Source organism: Vidua chalybeata, chromosome 3 (genome assembly GCF_026979565.1).
Source record: "Vidua chalybeata isolate OUT-0048 chromosome 3, bVidCha1 merged haplotype, whole genome shotgun sequence".
In the NCBI taxonomy this organism is placed as follows: domain Eukaryota; kingdom Metazoa; phylum Chordata; class Aves; order Passeriformes; family Viduidae; genus Vidua; species Vidua chalybeata.
The window spans coordinates 49,401,058-49,419,468 of NC_071532.1; the positions used below are offsets into that span (position 1 = coordinate 49,401,058).

Here is an 18,411-nt window from a genome sequence, read left to right on the forward strand (position 1 = left end):
GCAAACTGTTCCAGCATTTTTAGATTTCTCTGAGATTCATCTTAAAATTTCCATCTCTGTAGCGCAACCTGTTTCTTCTAATTATACCTCCCTAGTAATAGATACTTTTGTATGTGTAATCCTCCCTAGCGTTAATGGTTAGATCCTTTGGAAATTATCTCTTGGCATGCTAGGGCAATAGCTACATCCAGCTTGAGTAAATCAATGTAAACATATAATACAGTAGATACAGATGACTTAACTTAGATGCCAGCAACAATGTCATTGCAGCAGCAGAGCACATTCCCAAACAGCCAGGGTCCTAAAGAATGTACAACGCCCCAGCAGGATTGCTGTAGCAGCTACAGCATGTTGTGTCAACCCCATAAGCACCCTGAAGATGAAAAAGCATTTTATTTCCATTGGTTTGGAATCTGAGCATTTCTCCAATTTATTTGTATTCTCTTCAGTGTGTCACCACTCTGACCTCTCTCTACATTTTTTCTTGGTTCTTCACAGTATTACAGCTGCGCTGCCCTGAGCAACATGGCAGCCAATGTTCAGCACCACAAAGCCTTGCTGAGACCCAGTGACAGATTCCTGCTGAGGAAACTGATCTGTCTCCTATCCTCTTCTGTGGACAAGGTAAAGCTGTAGCTTTCTTTTTGTGAAAAGGCTTAAGCATCCAAGTAGAGCTATGGACTTGGGCTTCCAGTTTCAGCCTCACATCACTCTGTTCATCTACTGTACAGGTAACCTATGCAGCATCTTTCCCAGGAGAAAAGACACCTATAATAGAAAATACATGGGTTCTACAAGGTCAATATGTGAAGAAAGCAAAGGGAAATTGTTAAAGTTGTTCTACAGCCCCGGACACTTCCTTTAGACTAGGATAGTCTGTATGCTATTAACTTGAAACATCATGTGAGAAGTGCCCTGTCCAGGCTCTGTCTTTGATCATTGTGGCTGTGACAGAAGTTGTCTGACACATCTGTTGTGCTACTTTTTTTTTCTCTTTGGTATCTGGAACTTTTACTGTATGGCTTTGAGGATGACATCTCAAAATTTTTGCTTTGTTGGAAGCCACATCAAAGAAACTTCAAGAAACCACAGTTCCTGGTGGAACTTGAAATTCTGTGTAGAAGGGAGGTAAAAAAAAGGCAAAGCAAATGGGACAATTTCTTTCCCTTCATTTTCTTATAACTTATCAGATGTTATAAAATAAAGCCAATATCGGAACGCCATTCGTCTTCAACAATAGGATGACTGATAATAGGAGGTTGAAAAAAATTTCATCAAAACTTTGAAAAAAAACCCAAAATTTATTCTTGAAGATAATGTAAGAGCTTGCTAGTGTTGTCTTATTTTGTGTGCAATAGGCAAGAACATGCATTACTGAAACTGCTTTTTTTCCTCCTCTCTCTGATTTTTAAATTTTTTGTTTTCCTCTTTGGCACAAGCAGGTTTCAAGCCAGGCATGTGTTTGCCTAAGAAATTTGGCTACCAGTGGTAAGCAATGTCTTGAAGATAAAGAAACCACACTATTTCTCTCTCTGCCTTTCAGAGTGAGCAGAGTGGGCTGGGAACCTTTCCTATCAAAGCAAAGAGACATTTTCTACATTTTAACTGGATGTTAAGGGAAGAGGAAGGTGCAGTGTATATCCTAACTAAATCTGTTTTAGAGCTCCCAAGTAGCAAGGGGAGTATCTGGAGAAAGTGAGAAAGGCAGCAGAGGTGTGCTTATGCACAGAACCTTAGTGAGTTGCTAAGCTTTCCTTCTTTCTAAGTTTCCTAAGCATTAAACCCAATTAGGACAGAATGTCTCCTGAAATTGCTTCTTGAGTGGGCACCTGTCTTCTCCAAGGCATGATTCTGTCTATCATTAAATGTAATTTTCTCCCATGCATTTGTCATCCTCCAAAAAAACCCTATTAAATGTCCAAGATTCATTTCTATGACATATTCAGGAGATAGTGGCAGAGGACTGGCACACTCAGTGCTCAAGTCCCAAACTCCAGGGTAGAGTTATTCATCTAGAAAATGTAGAGGTGCTTAATTTTCAAGCAGTCACAGTTACAGAGGAGCTGAGAGTGAAGGAAGTGCTGTGCCACTCCTTGACGTGTTTGAAACACCTGGTCTGCTTGACCTTTTAGATCTGCCTGTGCATGTGCTGGCTGCTCTGGCATTGCCTTTTAGTGCACTCACTGAGGTTGCAGGGGCAAGTGGGCTTTAACAACTCAGTGGGATAGCTGGGCTCTCTCCTGGCTAACCATATTTCTGTGGGATCAGTGCTGCTTGGGGGGTCTTTCTGTTTGTGCAGCAGAAGCTTCCACCTTCTTACCTGTCCTTATGCCAGTGATGGACTCAGAAAATTCCCCTCACTCTGTTTTTTTGGGGTTCAGACACAGACTGAGGGTGCCCAAACCTACATTCTATCATCAAGCTTGTATTCATCCCTCAGCAAAAGGAGCAGAACAAATTAAGATTTATTTTTATAACTGAACATCTAGCATTGCCCCATCGCACAGAGATGGGGAGGTCCCCTCTAATTTGAGGCAACAGTCAACTGTTTGAGTCAGAGCCTGAATTACTCCTGCAGTGCTCTGAACCCCCCTGACCTCCTTTGTTTTCCCACACCAGTGGACATCCAGGCTGAGATGGTTGCTGAGAATGTCCTGCCCAAGCTGTGCTCTCTCCTGGCCTCTGGAAGCGAGGACGTGCGTCGTGCCTCCATTGCTCTGCTCTGGATACTCTCCCAGCACCCGCCCAACCAGGTATGGGAGGTCATTTCCCAAAAACAGAGGGGAAAGGCTAGTTCTGGCCACCACCTGGGGTAACACTCTGTTATGGCAAAACAGCCTATGAAATGCAATTTGAGAATGACAAAGAGACTCTGGGAGACTTCCCACCCCTTTTCTCTCCTACCCAAAATAAGAAGGCTTCATTTACTGAATCTGCACTGTCACTAACTACCTGATGAGCCATCTGTTGTGCTGAGTGGGATCCAAAGGAGAGACCAGTGACAGAGTAGAGGAGGAGGTGGGTATCAGAGTCGTTGGATATGTGGATAATGCCTTGCACTCCCTGCAACTCCCTCTAGTCCCCTCAGTCCCCAGACCATAGGTGTCCAGATGCGTGTACAAGGGGGAGGACATACAAAGCACCATGAGAGACTGCCACCATGAGGGCAACCAAGGAAGTTATTTCGTGGCTACAGAGCTTCCCCACACACTGAAAAGCAGAAAAACTGATTTAGAACACACATTTAAAGTGCATAAGTACAGAACAAAGGACAAATATACATTACTCCCTACATGGACAGTGTTATTCAAAAGTGCATTTGTAGAATATTGATATATTTTGAATTAGGATCAAAACAAAAAGGGGGACTAACAGAATTTGAAATATTGTCTATCTTTAGTTAATACATTAGGACTTTCACCAGGATTGTGCATCTTCATGTCCTAAGTTACAGAATGATTCTTTTGCCCATGTTCAGGGTAAACAACACCATTAATACAGCAACACTAGCAAATACATGAAGAAGTCTGACTACAATTAAATTACAGCAAGTATTGACAGATGACTCTTGTTTTTAAATAAACTTTTCTTTACAGTAATTAAAGGCATCCTTAAGAACATAGATGTGAAAGGTTTTGGTAAGTGTTTTAAGCTAACAACAGCATTTGAAGGTAGTCAGAGGTTGGGTACATAGAGAAAAAATATGTGAGAACCTTTCCTGCCATATTGCTTCAAGCAGTAGTGACAAGGTCTGAATAGCTTCAGGTGGCCTTAGGTGCTTCTTGTGCCTGAAATACACTCCAAATGATTGGAAATTTACTCTGGGTTTGGAAAGCATGGTGTGTTACAGTTCAGTTGTCTGTATGCAAACCAAAATTACACCTTCCCTACCTCTGGGACGTGAATGGAAAAATTGGTGAGCTCACTGCCTGGGAAGCAGCAACTAGAGCACAGAGCTATTCAAGGCACAGTGGCTGCATGAGCATTGAACATCCTCACTGCTTATCAAACTGTCTCATACAATCAACACAAAATTTGCTCTCAACAAGCTTACAATTGAAATGCATTAAATTAGTTGAAGGCCATTTGCACAGTAAATATGTTATTCAGTATGAGACATTATGCTTGAAAATGGTCCTCACTCAGTTTTGCTTTTCTTGTCTCCAAACACAGTTTACATTTTTAGTTCTCCCATCAAAGAGAACTACCCACAAATCCTTTTCTCCCTGTTCCTGAAGCTTGTCTTTACCAGTGTTTCAAATCGCTGGCCACAAATAGACCTGGTCAGTATCAGTGGGAACAAAGACACTGAGAACTCAGCCTTGGTACACCAGTGGTGAAACAGCCCATCCTTCGTGAGGGAAAAATGGTCAGTAGCAGGAGGCTGGAAAGCAAAGCATCGCACTTTATTCTCCAGTGAGAAGTATCTACATCTCTGAATTTGTTTTAGTGAGCAAACACAGCTGTCCCTGACTATTGAATGTTGCTGCTTTGTGCAAGTGAGCCCTGGGCACTCTGAGAAGAGGCTGACCTCTTTGTATTCATATCCTGCCTCCCCATCTCCATGCCTTTTCTGGCCTGTTTTTCAAGTCTTTTCAATGTTTCTTTCTCTAACTCAGGCTGAATTTTCCATGACTGAAAAAGGGACTTCTCTATGGGAACAACTGTTGCAAAACAAGCCACTGAACAAAGCTAACCTTTACAACCAAGTCAAGTGATGCTTGAATTATTACAAATACTACCCAGGATACAATGGGGCAGAATCCATCTGCCCTTTCGTTACCATGAAGCAAACCCCCAGGAATGCTTCACAGGAGCTCCTCACCCTGCTTCAGCCTCCTTTTTGCAATCCCCTGCTCAGGCTGTTGACAGGGATTCCCATCAAGGGCTGGAAAACTTCCCTCTTGCAGAGGGAATTGTATTCAGTTTTCCCAAAGACAGCCCAACCCTGAAACACTAAAGAATCAGTCTTTGTGAGTCTTTTAAGTCAAATTCCTTTGAGCAAAAGACCTGGAAGTCAGGGTCTGTCTATTCCAGATGATGTCACTGACTCTCGACTCCAGGTACAAAATAACTTTGCCTTACTGTCTTGCTAACTGGTAAATGGGATAATATTTACCTTGTCAAGAAATCCCTGTGTAAGGAGTATGAGTGCAGCATTGCGACTGCAAGCACACTTGCTGCTGGAATGTTTTTTCCTTGTCTTTATTTTTTTTTTTTAATATTCTAGTCTTGGGAGAAGTTAGATCAATATCCATCTGAATCACTCAATCTATTTTTACTCACAGTTTTCTCGTGATTCTCTTGCACTGTGCAAAATTGAGCCAAAAAAAGAAAATGTGGATCTCAGCCATATTCCAGCCAAAAATGAAGTTCAGCAAAATTCAAGTACTGTCACTTGCTAATGTAGATCCTAAATAAACAAAAGATATTGGCAGAGAAGTCATGAGATATTAGAAAGTTTTTTAATAATCCATAGAAAATTTCCTCCTCTCAGGCTGTAGCAAATCAAAAATGAGTATGATAGTTGATGAGATTACATAGAAAAGAGGATATTTGGCCCCAAAAGCATGGAAGACAGTCATCAGTGGTAATTTAATTGGATTATCTAAAACTATATTATTTCTTCCTTTAAAGAAAACAAAAAATAAGGAAAATTTACTCTCATGTCTGCATATAGGATGCTTTAAATACCCTGTGTTTAGGCATAGAACTGCCCTTTCCACTTACTTGCCTGTTTTATTTTTGGATTGCTGGTTGTGACAGTGCTTAAAATGAGCTAAGTGAAAATGTCATCTGGTATTAAAAGAAAATAAGATACACTTTTGCAATTTAACCTAAGCAAAAGAAAGAATAAAGTTAAACTAACTTTTAAAGACATCCACCTTTCAACACTGCTTTAGTGATCCTGATATTTCACAGTTTTCAGAATTATGTGATTTTTTGCAGCTGTATATAGGACCAATGATTTGCTTTATATTGAACTCCCTAGCTAATGCATCTCAGTTTCCAAGTAGTACAAATAATATAGTTCATTGTGAACAAACAGAAGAACTCCATAAAAAATGCCTAATTTCCTAAGGGAAGGAGACTGAAAGAGAAAACACTCCCAAGGAGAAATCTTTTGCTTTTAACTGTAGACCTAAAATAAACTCTGTTGAAGTCAGGCAGGACACTGCTTACACACAGCAGTGCCCCCTTAATTCATATTGTTATTGAGGTAACTACCTCTGCAGTAATCCAGACTCTGATCTGATACTACAGAACAAGAGTAATGGCTTCAAACTGAAAGAAAGTAAGTTTAGATTCGATATTAGGGGAAAAAATCCTTACCGTGAGTGTGATGAGTCACTGGAACACGTTGCCCAGAGAATTTGTGGATGTCCGATCCATGGAAGTGTTTAAGGCCAGGTTGGATGGGGGTCTTAGCAACCTGGCCTAGTGGAAGGTGTTCCTGCCCATGGCAGAGGGTTTGGAACTAGATGATCTTTAAGGTCCCTTCCAACCCAGGTCATTCTGTGATTCAATTAATATTAATGGTAATTGGAGGAAGACTACATTCACAGAGAAATACCTAGCAAAGTACCTCTAAAATATCATCAGACAGCAGAGGAATGTGTGTAAAGATGTTGTTCAGGACATGTTTACTGAAGAGGTGCCTGATCACAAACTAATCTAAGTATACAACCCATTATTGTAGCCAGGTAAATTGCTGAGATACTCAAGGACGCACTGCTGCTACTTCACCAGTTCTGCCTTTCACAGTGACCCTGACAACCTCTCCTTCCAGTCAGGATCACACATCCTTCCCCTGACTAGCAATGACCCTGGTGAGGCATTTGATGGAAACAACCATAAACTACACAACCTTGAAGACTCCAGCCTTCCATAGCAAGTGCTCAATAGTCAGTCCATACTTGAGAGAAGCAGCACTGGACCCAGCCACATCCTTACTTTAAATAAGCAAACTAATGCTCTTCTTGCAGAGCTAAGTTCAATTTCTCCATAGCTCACTGCAAAGCAGCGTTGTGTTGTCCATATTGGATGTAATTGAGATACTGGTTGCTCTTCTCAGGACACGCTGGCATGTGCTGAGCTACTGGAGAGCCTGGGGACGTTACTGGCAGCACATAAAACAGACCCTGTGATTGTTGGACATACTGCTTGCATCATCAAAAACCTGAGCCTTTCCAAAAACAGACAGGTTGGTACACAATGTTTGTCACTGAACTATACCCTGTGAGGTTGCCATTGGGTTCGTGTCAAATAAGCATTAAAAAAATAATTAATTCTGTGGGTAATTAAACAATATGCCAACTTGCTATATATTTTACACAAAATTGCATGTATGAATAAAAGGATCATAAATTAAAGGTAGCTTCATTCATATTTTCCCAATACAATACTAAAAAAGCTAATTAAAATATCTAATTTTTGTTATGAGTGATGTGGTTACCTAATTTAACTGCATCATAGGTATAAAAAGTTCTCCTAGCAAGGACATTTCATACTGATTAAAGGAATCATTCAGGAAAATCAGAGGTCTGTTATCAACTCAATCTTTATTTCCTGGCTCTCATGCTTCAGCTGTTGTTCATTGTGAAACAGAACCCCAGCTACTGATGTACATTTTACCTCTTTGGCAAGATACTAGCTATGCCAAAATGCTATAAAGATCTCTCTTGCTGACTTCAAAATCCATATGCATGGATGCATTTCCTTTCTCCTTGCCTTTTAGAGACCCTTGATCAAACAGTACCACCAAGTAGCAATCAATATTGAGGAAAAAAACCCACCAAATCCTGATTTTTGCTTTGTCTCATTTCCTAGTACACACTTTTCAAGACTCGGTTCTTTTTTTTTTCTCTTTGTTAATGATCCAATTACTACTTATTCCAGAGATGTAAACCAGCCAGAAGGAAAATTATGGGTTTTTTCACTAATATAAGAATTATATAAGTTTTTTATAGCTGTGACATCAAGTTTTGCAGGAAACTAGATTCCCTTAAACTCAAGGCCTACAGTAGGAATAAAAATAGACCATCCATTCAAAATTTGACAAATATGGTCTTTTTTGAAATACTAAAATTCTGTGACTTTATCCTGTTATCAGCTGGGAGCTGCTTCACCTTCATAAAGCTTCATAATAGTGAGAGTATCAAGCTCTCACTACATAAGTGAATACACAGACATGAGTGGGAGTGCCAGGTTTCCAGGGTTGATTCTAAGGAACGCTTCCTGAAACACGTAAAAGTCCTTGGCAAAAGAGGAAAAAGGCAGTCCTATTTTTATGCCAGCAGGACAGAAACAGAGTGTGAGAGCTTGAAAAGCAGTAGTCTCAAATCCACCTTGAACCTCGAAGCAGCAAGTTAAAAAACCGCAGCATAAAATGAGTATCAGAAAAAGATACTCCCTTTTGTTGATAGACACCTGAGCTCACTTAGGGAGCCATGAGTATCTTCTATTGTTAGGGTGTCCCAGAGAGCTGATGACTTCATGATTCAACTTCATGATTCAACTTCATTAGTAATCAGTCCAACTGACCCATTCAGAACTCATTTCTTGGTCTCATTTTTTGCTTTTAGTCCAGGTCAGGACAGGCTAAGTCTCCTATCCATTTTCAACTCAGTCTATAAAATACGAATTTCAGCACAGGTGGTCTCTGAACAATCCATGGTGTTTTCACCTGATTGTGGTAGATCTAGGAGGAGACATTTCTATTATTGATGGTTTCACCTCAGTACTTCTGAAGTCCTGAGGAGTACTTCTGAAGCCCCCAGACCCCACTAAGCCATAATGGAAGTGCTAAACATGAATCTCTCTCTTGTGGCAGAGAATCACTGAGAGCTGCTGTGTCGAAGGTCTCCTCCAGACCATGCTTTTGACTGACACTCAGGAAGACTCCCTTCGTTATGTGACATCCTGCCTTGCTGAGCTAGCAAAGCAAGGTATGGCAGCAACCCCCCAAGAATGGCTGAATCAGAGAAGTGCACGTGTCCTTTATTAATTCTAATAGGGGTTGGAACACAGCTGGACAAAGAGCCAAGTCTTTCCTTTTAAATTCATTGTTTAGTTTTAAGTTTCAAGAACAAAATCAGTTCACTGGCAGGATACGTGGGCTCCATTGTCTGCACTTTTGTTCAGTTGTTTAACATTTTTTACTCTAAATTTTTTTTTGTGCTAACTTTACTGATGTACACAGCCTGTCTACTTCTATTTGTAACATTTCCCAGTTTCACAGGCTGAAATAATTTTATCATTGCAAAAACTGATATAAAAGACTAAAATATGAAGTAGGTCTATATCTTGAAATTTTTTGCACATGGATTTTATCAGAGATACTGAATTGACACTCATGAAAGGTACAGCATTCTTCATAGCAGAAAGGACGAGTGTAAATTTTCTCAACGTGCCCCAGCATAGGATCTCTCTGTCAAACAAATAATCTCTTTTATCTGGTGTAATGGCCATGCAGCTGGCTACACGTCACATTTAATTTTGCGAGCAGAGCGCAGTAGCTGCTGGACAGACTGAGCCCAATAGGCCAAGAGTGGATCTTGCGCATGAAAGGATTCATTTTTGCAGAACAAAATGCCAACAAAGTATGAACCAAATCCATGGCCTTACCTTACTGAGAGCATAACCTCAGAACATGACCCTTTTTTGCAACCTAAACATACTTATTAACCAAGTTCGGCACTTATTTTGCTTCTCCAGTTGCATGAAGGATTCCCTATTTCAGCAGTTTCTGGCAGACCTCTCACCTTCATTTCTTTGACACTGGAGTCCCTATTTAGAGACTACTAAATAGTCTCTAAGTCTTACCTTTCTGCCTTTCAGAAGGAACCATGTTACACATGGTCCAGTGGATGGATGAACCTTTGACAAAATGCTTGATGAGACTGGCTGGCCAACTCGAACATCCTGAGCCATCCTTTCACGCTGCCTCCATCATCCAGCACATGATCAGTCACGGTAACTCACACAGGATTAACTGTGCTTTGAAGGAGGACTTATGGCTGTCTGGAGTGAAATTAGCCTTTTCCCAAAGGACTGCCAGATACCGAACAACCTTAAATATTCCTCTATCATGCCCTCATTTGGTCTCTACAAATTTTTTAGAGTACAAATGCCTATAGTCACCCTTGAAATAAAACAGTGCTTGAATGCATGAGAAACTCCAGGGATGAAAGTGGACCATAGGTCTGATTTACATGTTTTTTGCCTTCTTCAAGAACTGCTATTCTATAGGGCTGGTCCATAGCCAATTCTGAGGTCCTTGCAAACAACTTCAGTAGGAAGGTAGGAGACCATTAAGATACTCCTCACCATGGGAGAGATGAGAACGTGCTTCAGACAAGGTTACATCTTTCTATTTGACCTTCTTTCTCAGTATGTAAAATGTGATGGTATCCCCCACTAACAGCAGAGGCTGTGTTCCAAAATTTTAGATTAACTCTGCTCCCTGACCAGCAAGAGAAAAACTCTTACTGAACTAAATCCTGCTGATACAATTCTAGACTAAATTAGCAGGAGCAGTGAAGTAAAGTGGATTTTAAGAATGTAGCCAAAATTTTTCAAGTTTTAATGAGAGAGAATAAAAGACCATTATTTTTACCTGTGGAAAACAATTTTGTGCTTAATATACTTGTCTCATGCAGCTGAGAGCCTTTAAGCCTTGCAAGAAAAGGTGTTCAGATGATACTTGCCACATTCTCTAGAAAGGTATGGTTAGATTTTAGACATAAGAAAAACTGAAATCTGCGGCAAGTCCCCAGTAAGGGAAAATGCAAATCTGTTTAATTTCTAGCATAGAGGATTTGCAACAGAGCAGACTTTCTCTCAGGTAGTGAAGAGAATCCAACAGCATAATCATCTCATGGATAGCTTCACCTGCCTGGCCAAAAGTCTGTAAATCAGCAGGCCCCTTGCAGAGGGATCAGATTCCCGGCACAGCAGCCCACTCATCTTTTTATTTACCTGAAGTATCAGCAGTATTATCAGAAGCTGTAGTACAGGGAAGTTCCTTGCCAGTCTTTGCAATAATGTTGGTTTTAGCTAAAGGTGGATGAGTCATTATTGATCTTATAAATGTTGTTACAAAAATCAGTTTTCAAAATGTTTAAAGGCTCGTATTGATCTCCAGTGGTTCTCCCATTTATGCAGAAAAAATGATGCTTTTGTGGAAGCATCACATTGGAGAGATTCAAGCCTACCTCAAGAATTTTCTTACCCACCAAGAGGTCCGTTTTCAGCAGCTGGGCATCTCCACATTCTGCAGACTACGAGCAGGTATGTCCTTCCTGCCAAGGCTGCCTGCACCCATTAGCAGCAAACAGGCACTGCTTAGTAACAGAGATCACAGAATCATTAGGGTTGGAAAAGACCTCTAAGACGAGTCCAAGCACTGACAGTGCAAACTTGTCTGGGGACTAGCTCTGCTCACTTAAGAAAACAGAATAATCTCAAGAGTAGCTGTTACCTCTACATGTTTTTAAGCAGCTCTTTACGAGTATCTCCTAATAAAGGCAGGAGGGTTTTGTTTATTTCCTTTAAAGGCATTCAGAACAGCCGGTAAACAGGACTTTAGGAACAGATGCTTTTATCCTATATAAGAATTTTTGGCACTAGATCCAACCTAAAAGTTTTGCAAATGTGATATTAGTTTATTTTGATAAAGCAAGCAATTAAAGAAATTGCATGATTAGCTGATATTAAAGCTGGGAAGTCTAACATCTTCATACTTGAAAGTCCATGACTTAGTATTATGCTGGGTTAAGTTAGTTGTCTTGTCTTTGGATACATGTTGAGTACTTATGAGGGTTATAATGTGGTAATAACTGTATATAGCACATATCTTTACATATGTAGAGCCAGAGCCAAAACCCTGCTGTATCTAGATAGGCAGCTGCTGCATAAGGCTGAATTTGGCCACTGAGATTTATACATCTGGATCAGGAGAATTTAGCAGCAATCTTGAATGATTGTAGGGATGAAAACCGAATTTGTATCGGCTTTGTGTGGTATTTTTCTGCCTTACCTTTAGTAAGAACCACCAACCAACTGTATCTAACCTGAAAAATAAGTTTTCTATGCATATGCATTAAAACATAGGGAAAAACAGCAGGTTGCCTAACACCTGTTATTCCTCTTCAGATCCAGACTTTTCATTAGCATTCAGAAAAAGCCAAATGGCCAAACTCCTTGAGCAAGTCCGTCAACAAACAGAAGAAACTCAAGAGCTCCTTAGGGCAGCTATGTGCCATGAAGACAGTTAATATTTAAGCCAAATGGCTTATGAAAACTTACCAGATGCAAGGGCCTGAACTTTCAGAGGAAGCAACTCTTTTCTTTGGTTCCAGTAATTTTCCTGCTACTTGCAGTTTCATCATAGAAGAGAGATATCCCGATAACAAGAACTGGAGCAGGTCAAAACACAATTCCTTGCACCCTTTGGCTGGCTGCTTAAGTGTGCTTGAGGACATGGCTACATGTTGAAAAACACCCGCTATGCTTGGTTAAGTTTCCATGGTTTGATTTTGGTTTCCTCACCCCCTCTTCAGAGAAACCAGCACTGTATTAATGAGGTTTTATTCATGCAACAGGCTGATTCCACTAATGAGGCATCTCTCAAGTATGCAGGTCTGCATTCATCTTTATTCCGTTTCTGTTCCATGTACTGTATTTCAGAGCACACTACAAGGACTTTAGAAAATAATTTAATCAACCCATACTATAAACACAGAAAACTACAAACAAGTTACTACAGAAAGTAACTGCTGAGGGACAATTCTCAAAGTCCAAGAAATTTGTAAGAAACAAGAATGGGTGAAGCCTTATAGCTGATCCTTGTCCACACTATAGGCACTACTCTCCAGCAGAAGAGCAAAGGCATGTTAAGGTAAGGAAATGTTGCACAGAGCAAGTACAGAACACAGCAGGAACCATGAATTATTTGGGTAAAATGTGTTGAAGTACAGAACTGCATTCTGCAAATGTTAAAATTATTTCCAAAGCTACTTGCAACAAGGGATGAGTGAAAATGTTTGGCAAAATTATGAATTTTTGTTATATTTTGATATTGATAGTTGATTTTAAATGGAGTTAAAGAACAATAAAAAGGTATTAGTGTTTAAATTAAACTTATTTTCTTACATATGTACTTCCCATGGGCAGGCAGATGTTCAGCCATCTCCAGGAAAACTGGGTTCCATCATGTGTAATGGTTACTTGTAACTTCAAACATCCCTCCCTTTCCTCTTTATTCCCCCAGCTTTATATGCCCAGTATGACAGTGTGAGGTTTGGAACATCTCTATGGTCAGCTGGGGTCACCTGTCCCAGCCATCCCCTCCCAACTTCTTATGCAACCCCAGGCAGGTGGGGTGGTGTGAGGCAGACTCTGTGCAAGTGCTGATGAGCAGTAACTAAAACATCCCTGTGGTACTAACCTTGTCTTCAGCACAAACACAAACATGGCCCCCTTTGAGCTACTGTGAAGAAAATGAACTCTACCCCAGTCAAAAGCAGCACACTGTCTTCTGAGGTGCTTCTGGCCATCTCATAACTCTCATGTGCACGTGGAGCTTTAGAGCTCATACTGGTTACAAACACTGAATTCAAGTGAGATTAAAAAAATAGTTTAAAAAAGTTATTCTGTCAGTCAGGAGCTCAATGTTCCATTTTAATGTGGCTTAAATCTCTGAGCCCAATTTTGGTGCTTGAGGGAGGCATTTTTGATAATGATTCCTTTTAATATCTGCAAGTTCTTTCCAATGGTACTGTTTGGGAAAAAAACAAAACAAAACAATGCCCCCCTCCTTGAAAAAAAAAAAAAAAAACAACAACAAAAAAACCCAAAAAAACTCCAAACAAACAAAAAAGTAAAACCAACCAAAACCACACTCAGTGCAGTAAAAAGGCCTATAAAAGTGCAGGGTAGACAGAAACTTTGGATAAAGCAATATGGCATTTTCAATATTCATCCATGACAAGAATCCCATTTTGAAATCTCATTTGACAAACCATGTGCTTGGCTTTGGGCAGGGGGACTTTCTAAAATAGAGGACTGGCTGAATGACACACCTGGGAACAAAAAAGTTTCAAACTGCAAACCACCTCCATGGGTGATTTTAGATCAGTTTCCAAAAAGAAACACTGCAATATTAAGTCATGATATTAGAATGTGCCCTGTATCTGTATTCTTAGGTATTTAATCTCAAACATTATTTCAAGGCCTTAGCAAGAAAGCAAATAACAAAAGATTTTTCATCAGGATTGAGGTGATAAAAGACATGAAGCAAACAGAGCTAATGGTGAGCAATGCAGCAGCTGTGATGTACTGAAATACTCACAGAGCATCATCCCTGTGAGCATTGATGTACTGTGGAGACTGGAGCACGGAGCTGAGCCTTCCCAGAGCACAGAGCTCTCTGCTGGGGAAGGCTGCTGCTCCCAACCCTCAGAACAGCTGTCTGCACCTGCTACTTTACCTCACAGAGTAGTTCCACCTTGCCCCTCATGGTACAAACAACACAACCAGTTTCAAGAGCAGGCAGGGGAGCTGGCCTTCCTCCCACACCATATTTTATTGTCAGGAACAACACTCAACAGAAAAGAAACTGTTTTCCTTGCATTAAAAGAGGCTTAACCAAAAGATTTAAAAATTCAATATTAAATCCTTTTTAAAAATTTCATACACCTACTTCTACTTTCAATTCCCTTGGTTTTATTTTGTATGTCAGGCCCATGAAACAGGAAATTCTTGCTCTCATTTGAAGCAAATCTGGATTGACTGTAATGACAAACTGTTTTTAATCCAGTCCTGCTAAAAAAAAAAAAAAATCAAAGCAAAAAACAAAGTAAATGTGAGAAATAAAGCTGGCCCATTTTTCCACAGAGTGAAGCAAGTGTGCTGAAGTCTCCCAAAAAAAACCTAGCATAATTTATAACCAATCCTAAATAGCTCAAGACTTAAAACTGAAGCTAAATGTAACTGCCTATTTCATTGCTCTCTTTCTTGTTGCAAATGACTCCGTACTAATTTTTAGTAAAGAAATTAGAGAAAACCTGACGCAAAATTTTAAGCAGACCATAAGTAGCAAGAAGAGTTTTCCATCAGAGATTGACTCTTGCTTCAATTATGCAAGAAAATAAAAATATAAGTAGAAATAAATATTTCAAACAAGTTTTATTTGGTACTTACATGCTATATATAGTTTTAAAGAAAAACTACATATTTTGGACACTTCAAAATATTGTGGCTATGTACATGGAAAACTAAAGAAAGCCAGAAAGGAACTCAATTCATTTTACTGTGTCACAAGTTACTATTGAAAGCACTGACTGAATGGCTGTTTTTCCCTTCCATAAATATTCTGGCAGATGAAGTCTCTTTCATTTTAGTTCCATTGCTTTTATCTCATCTCCTCTATAAGATGAACACTTGGCAGCAGCAGAAATTTCTTCAAAAATTCTTCAGCTTTTGTCTCAGAGGATTTCTTCTGCTAGCACAGACTTTCTGCACAGCTTTCTAGAGGCCTTGCTCAATGCTCACTAAAGGCAAGTGCAGGAATCTTAGTGGTAAATTCTCTGTCAGCAGGAGCTGAGAGCCCATGAACCTCCGTTTCCCCTACCCAAGGATCTTCTCACTGATTCAGAGAGCAATGCCTCACGCCTTCCGCGATACTGCAAACTCCAACACCCAGAGCGAGCTCTGCCTCCGACAGCATTGTTTAGCAAAGCACAAAAACGTGCAAGATTTTACAGTTCTGCACAACAGCAACCAAAAGTGTGAGGTGGAACAATGAATGACAGTAGAAATCAGCATCAAACTAAGGAGAAAGCAACCTGAATCGCTCCGCTTATCACTCAAACTGCACTGCTTTATAAAAACCACACACTACATAAAAAAAGCACAAACAATGACTATTTTCCATTTGCTCTGAAACGAGCAAACCCCAAAAATCCCTGAACCTGCATCATCATCCAAAACTCAAATATCCCAGGTTTCACACAGTCTTCAAAAGTCTGATAAGGCAAAGTCTTCCATCATTGGGAACAGCAGCAATTTACAGGACTCAGAACAAGGTATTTCCTTGTATGTGTGTGCACACGTGTGTGCACATATGCATACCCATCTTTTATAGTATTGTGAATATGGATGTAACTAAAAAAATCAAGTTTGCAGTATCTTTTTTACCACATTTGTCTAATTTATTCAATCAAATTATTTATTTCTGTACTGAGCAAAATTCATAAATACATAATCTAGGAGAACAATAGGTTATCCTCTTGTCCATGAAAAAATAATGCTTTCAAATTTTCACATTTTAAAACCTTTCTTGTTTTGTGTTTTTAGAGAAAATGTGAGATCATAGTGACATCTCAATTTACAGAATGTCCCTGTAGGAATTACATTTACAAGAACCTGATACAGAAGCCTATAGTTTGCCCCCATAATTAGAGTTCTCTGCAATAACATTTAAACCAACAGGTTTAAATAAAACACCCCATTAACTCTACTTGTAGAGCAATGAGGCATTTATTTTTCAAGTATTAGAACCATAAAGTGTAAAAGATTCTTTGCCAATTTTACAATTATGCCTTTTAAACCAACACCCACCTTTTTTAAAAGCAACAAAGAATCAGTCCCACCACCCAAATCAGCCCGTTACTTTCAGATTCCAGTGTCTTGTGTCTTAAGAAATGCAGAAATATTCATTTACTAACAAAAAAAAGCTTGTTGGAAACAGCCATATTAAGTAACGCACGTGAAGCATGATTTTTCTAGTGATGAAAGCTATTAGAATGGTGATCCAAGTCTATTCCCCTCATTTCTTCTGCTGGTTTTACTAAAGTCCTTCCAAAAAAGATAGTCAAGAAATCTTTAAAAAACTGGAGAGAAAAAATAAAATACTCCTTCATAGCATGGAAGAAACTCCACTGACTGCAGAGATGCTCATGTCACCTTTGGTTCTTCAGAAGAAACAATCAGATCACTTCTAAAACAGAAGGCAAACATGACAGGTCAGAGTTGCGATACTTTCTTCAAAATGTTACGTGTTTATGCAATTATTTTAATGTGAGATGATTTTCCTTACATTTTTAGGCCAGAGAAAAATACAGTGCTATCCAATTTAATTTGCTAAATCAGTATTTGTTTACCTAGCATTCTTGAAAAGCTATGATATAATTCAGAAAAATCCAGTGTCCTGAGAACTATCCCTTGGTGCCTGCAAGAACTTGATGAGGAAAGCACATCCAGAATTTCAAAAAGTAGTTTTTACAAACTAGTTACTCCCCTTCTGCATGTGCATGTCAAGCACTGCACTTGCAGAACTGGAACCCAATTGCTGATCATAAGATCAGAACAGCAGCTGTCACCTATCACTTCTGCTTGAAAGCACAGGGCAAACCTTTCCAAGCAACTTCAAATGGCAGAAAGTAAAACATTATGTGAGAAGCCCTCATTCAGTAAACTCTAAGGTCTCACCACCATTGCACTGCATCTGTATGTGCCTGGTATGCATAGCTTTACGAAGAGATGTGCTCCTGTCCCCAAGTAATTTAAATTTGTTTAAAATTAAAACAGAGTTTAAATTTAAAAAATAGAGTTTAGAAATGCTTAAATGAATCAGCTTATATTAATTGAAAGCTCTCAGACCTCTGTCAATTACAACAAATTACAAGTGTTAATGAACCACAGCAAACCTACCTGCTGTTTGATGTGTTTGAACACTATCTACCTGAGGCAAAAGAGTCCCCTTATCTTCAAAGGCTAGAATTGGATTCAAAGGAATTTCGGGACTGTTGCTTCCATCATTGTTCATAGCATCCAGCCGGGATGGTTTAGAACCAATAGGCAGGTTCATGATCTCTTCAAAGTTATCATTCTGCATAGACATTCCATTTTCATTTGCATTTTCCTCTGGATTGAGATTGCTGAAAGAGAAACATAGCAACTTTTCCTTACATACTTTATTTAGAACAGAAATTTAGTCATCCTCAAAGCAATAGTACAAATGGAAGAGAAGTCTGCATCAATCTCAAGCATTCTTTTAGCCAGTGAAAACAAAACTATGCTTCTACCACAGTAGGAAGAACTGGTTTTGCAGCCAAGTACTTGGTATTCCTTCCCTCAAACCCATGGGATTGTAGTTACCTTTGGCAACATGACAGCCAGAACTACAGGGTGGACACGGCAGTGAACACTGAGAAGCAACTGCAATGGGAATCAGTAAGGAAACCACTGCAGCACCACCACTACCTGGAACCACCCACATAATGCAATTTATAGCCCCTAACATCTTTTTCAGATCTCATAACCTTTGTTGTACCCTTCTTCTTATTGCAAATCAATGTAATTGCTCTTGGGTAAGATCACTGTTATTTTTATTATTTCTTGGATCAC

The 18,411-nt window shown here is 39.6% G+C and overlaps 2 protein-coding genes across 12 annotated transcripts in view; one reads left to right on the forward strand and one right to left on the reverse strand.

Annotated features, from left to right (window-relative positions):
* LOC128784985 (uncharacterized) overlaps positions 1 to 14,687 on the forward strand; it is a 30,364-nt gene extending 15,677 nt beyond the window's left edge. For 3 of the 7 annotated variants that reach the window (XM_053936985.1, XM_053936988.1, XM_053936986.1), the window contains 8 exons: positions 499 to 624; positions 1,440 to 1,488; positions 2,620 to 2,753; positions 7,076 to 7,204; positions 8,834 to 8,948; positions 9,841 to 9,975; positions 11,167 to 11,292; positions 12,157 to 14,687. In XM_053936985.1, coding sequence (XP_053792960.1) covers positions 499 to 624; positions 1,440 to 1,488; positions 2,620 to 2,753; positions 7,076 to 7,204; positions 8,834 to 8,948; positions 9,841 to 9,975; positions 11,167 to 11,292; positions 12,157 to 12,278 — 936 coding nt within the window. In that variant the 3' untranslated portion in view covers positions 12,279 to 14,687. Of the gene's footprint in view, positions 1 to 498; positions 625 to 1,439; positions 1,489 to 2,619; positions 2,754 to 7,075; positions 7,205 to 8,833; positions 8,949 to 9,840; positions 9,976 to 10,235; positions 10,726 to 11,166; positions 11,293 to 12,156 lie in introns of those variants that run through there. The other 4 variants (XM_053936989.1, XM_053936991.1, XR_008429714.1 and 1 more) reach the window with 3 other exon arrangements.
* A 487-nt stretch (positions 14,688 to 15,174) lies between these two features.
* Positions 15,175 to 18,411, reverse strand: part of MAP7 (microtubule associated protein 7) — a 108,996-nt gene continuing 105,759 nt past the window's right edge. For all 5 annotated transcript variants that reach the window (XM_053936980.1, XM_053936978.1, XM_053936979.1 and 2 more), the window contains 2 exons: positions 17,716 to 17,942; positions 15,175 to 17,002 (listed from right to left, as the gene is read on the reverse strand). In XM_053936980.1, the coding sequence (XP_053792955.1) occupies positions 16,992 to 17,002; positions 17,716 to 17,942 (238 nt within the window). In that variant the 3' untranslated portion in view covers positions 15,175 to 16,991. The remainder of the gene's footprint in view (positions 17,003 to 17,715; positions 17,943 to 18,411) is intronic.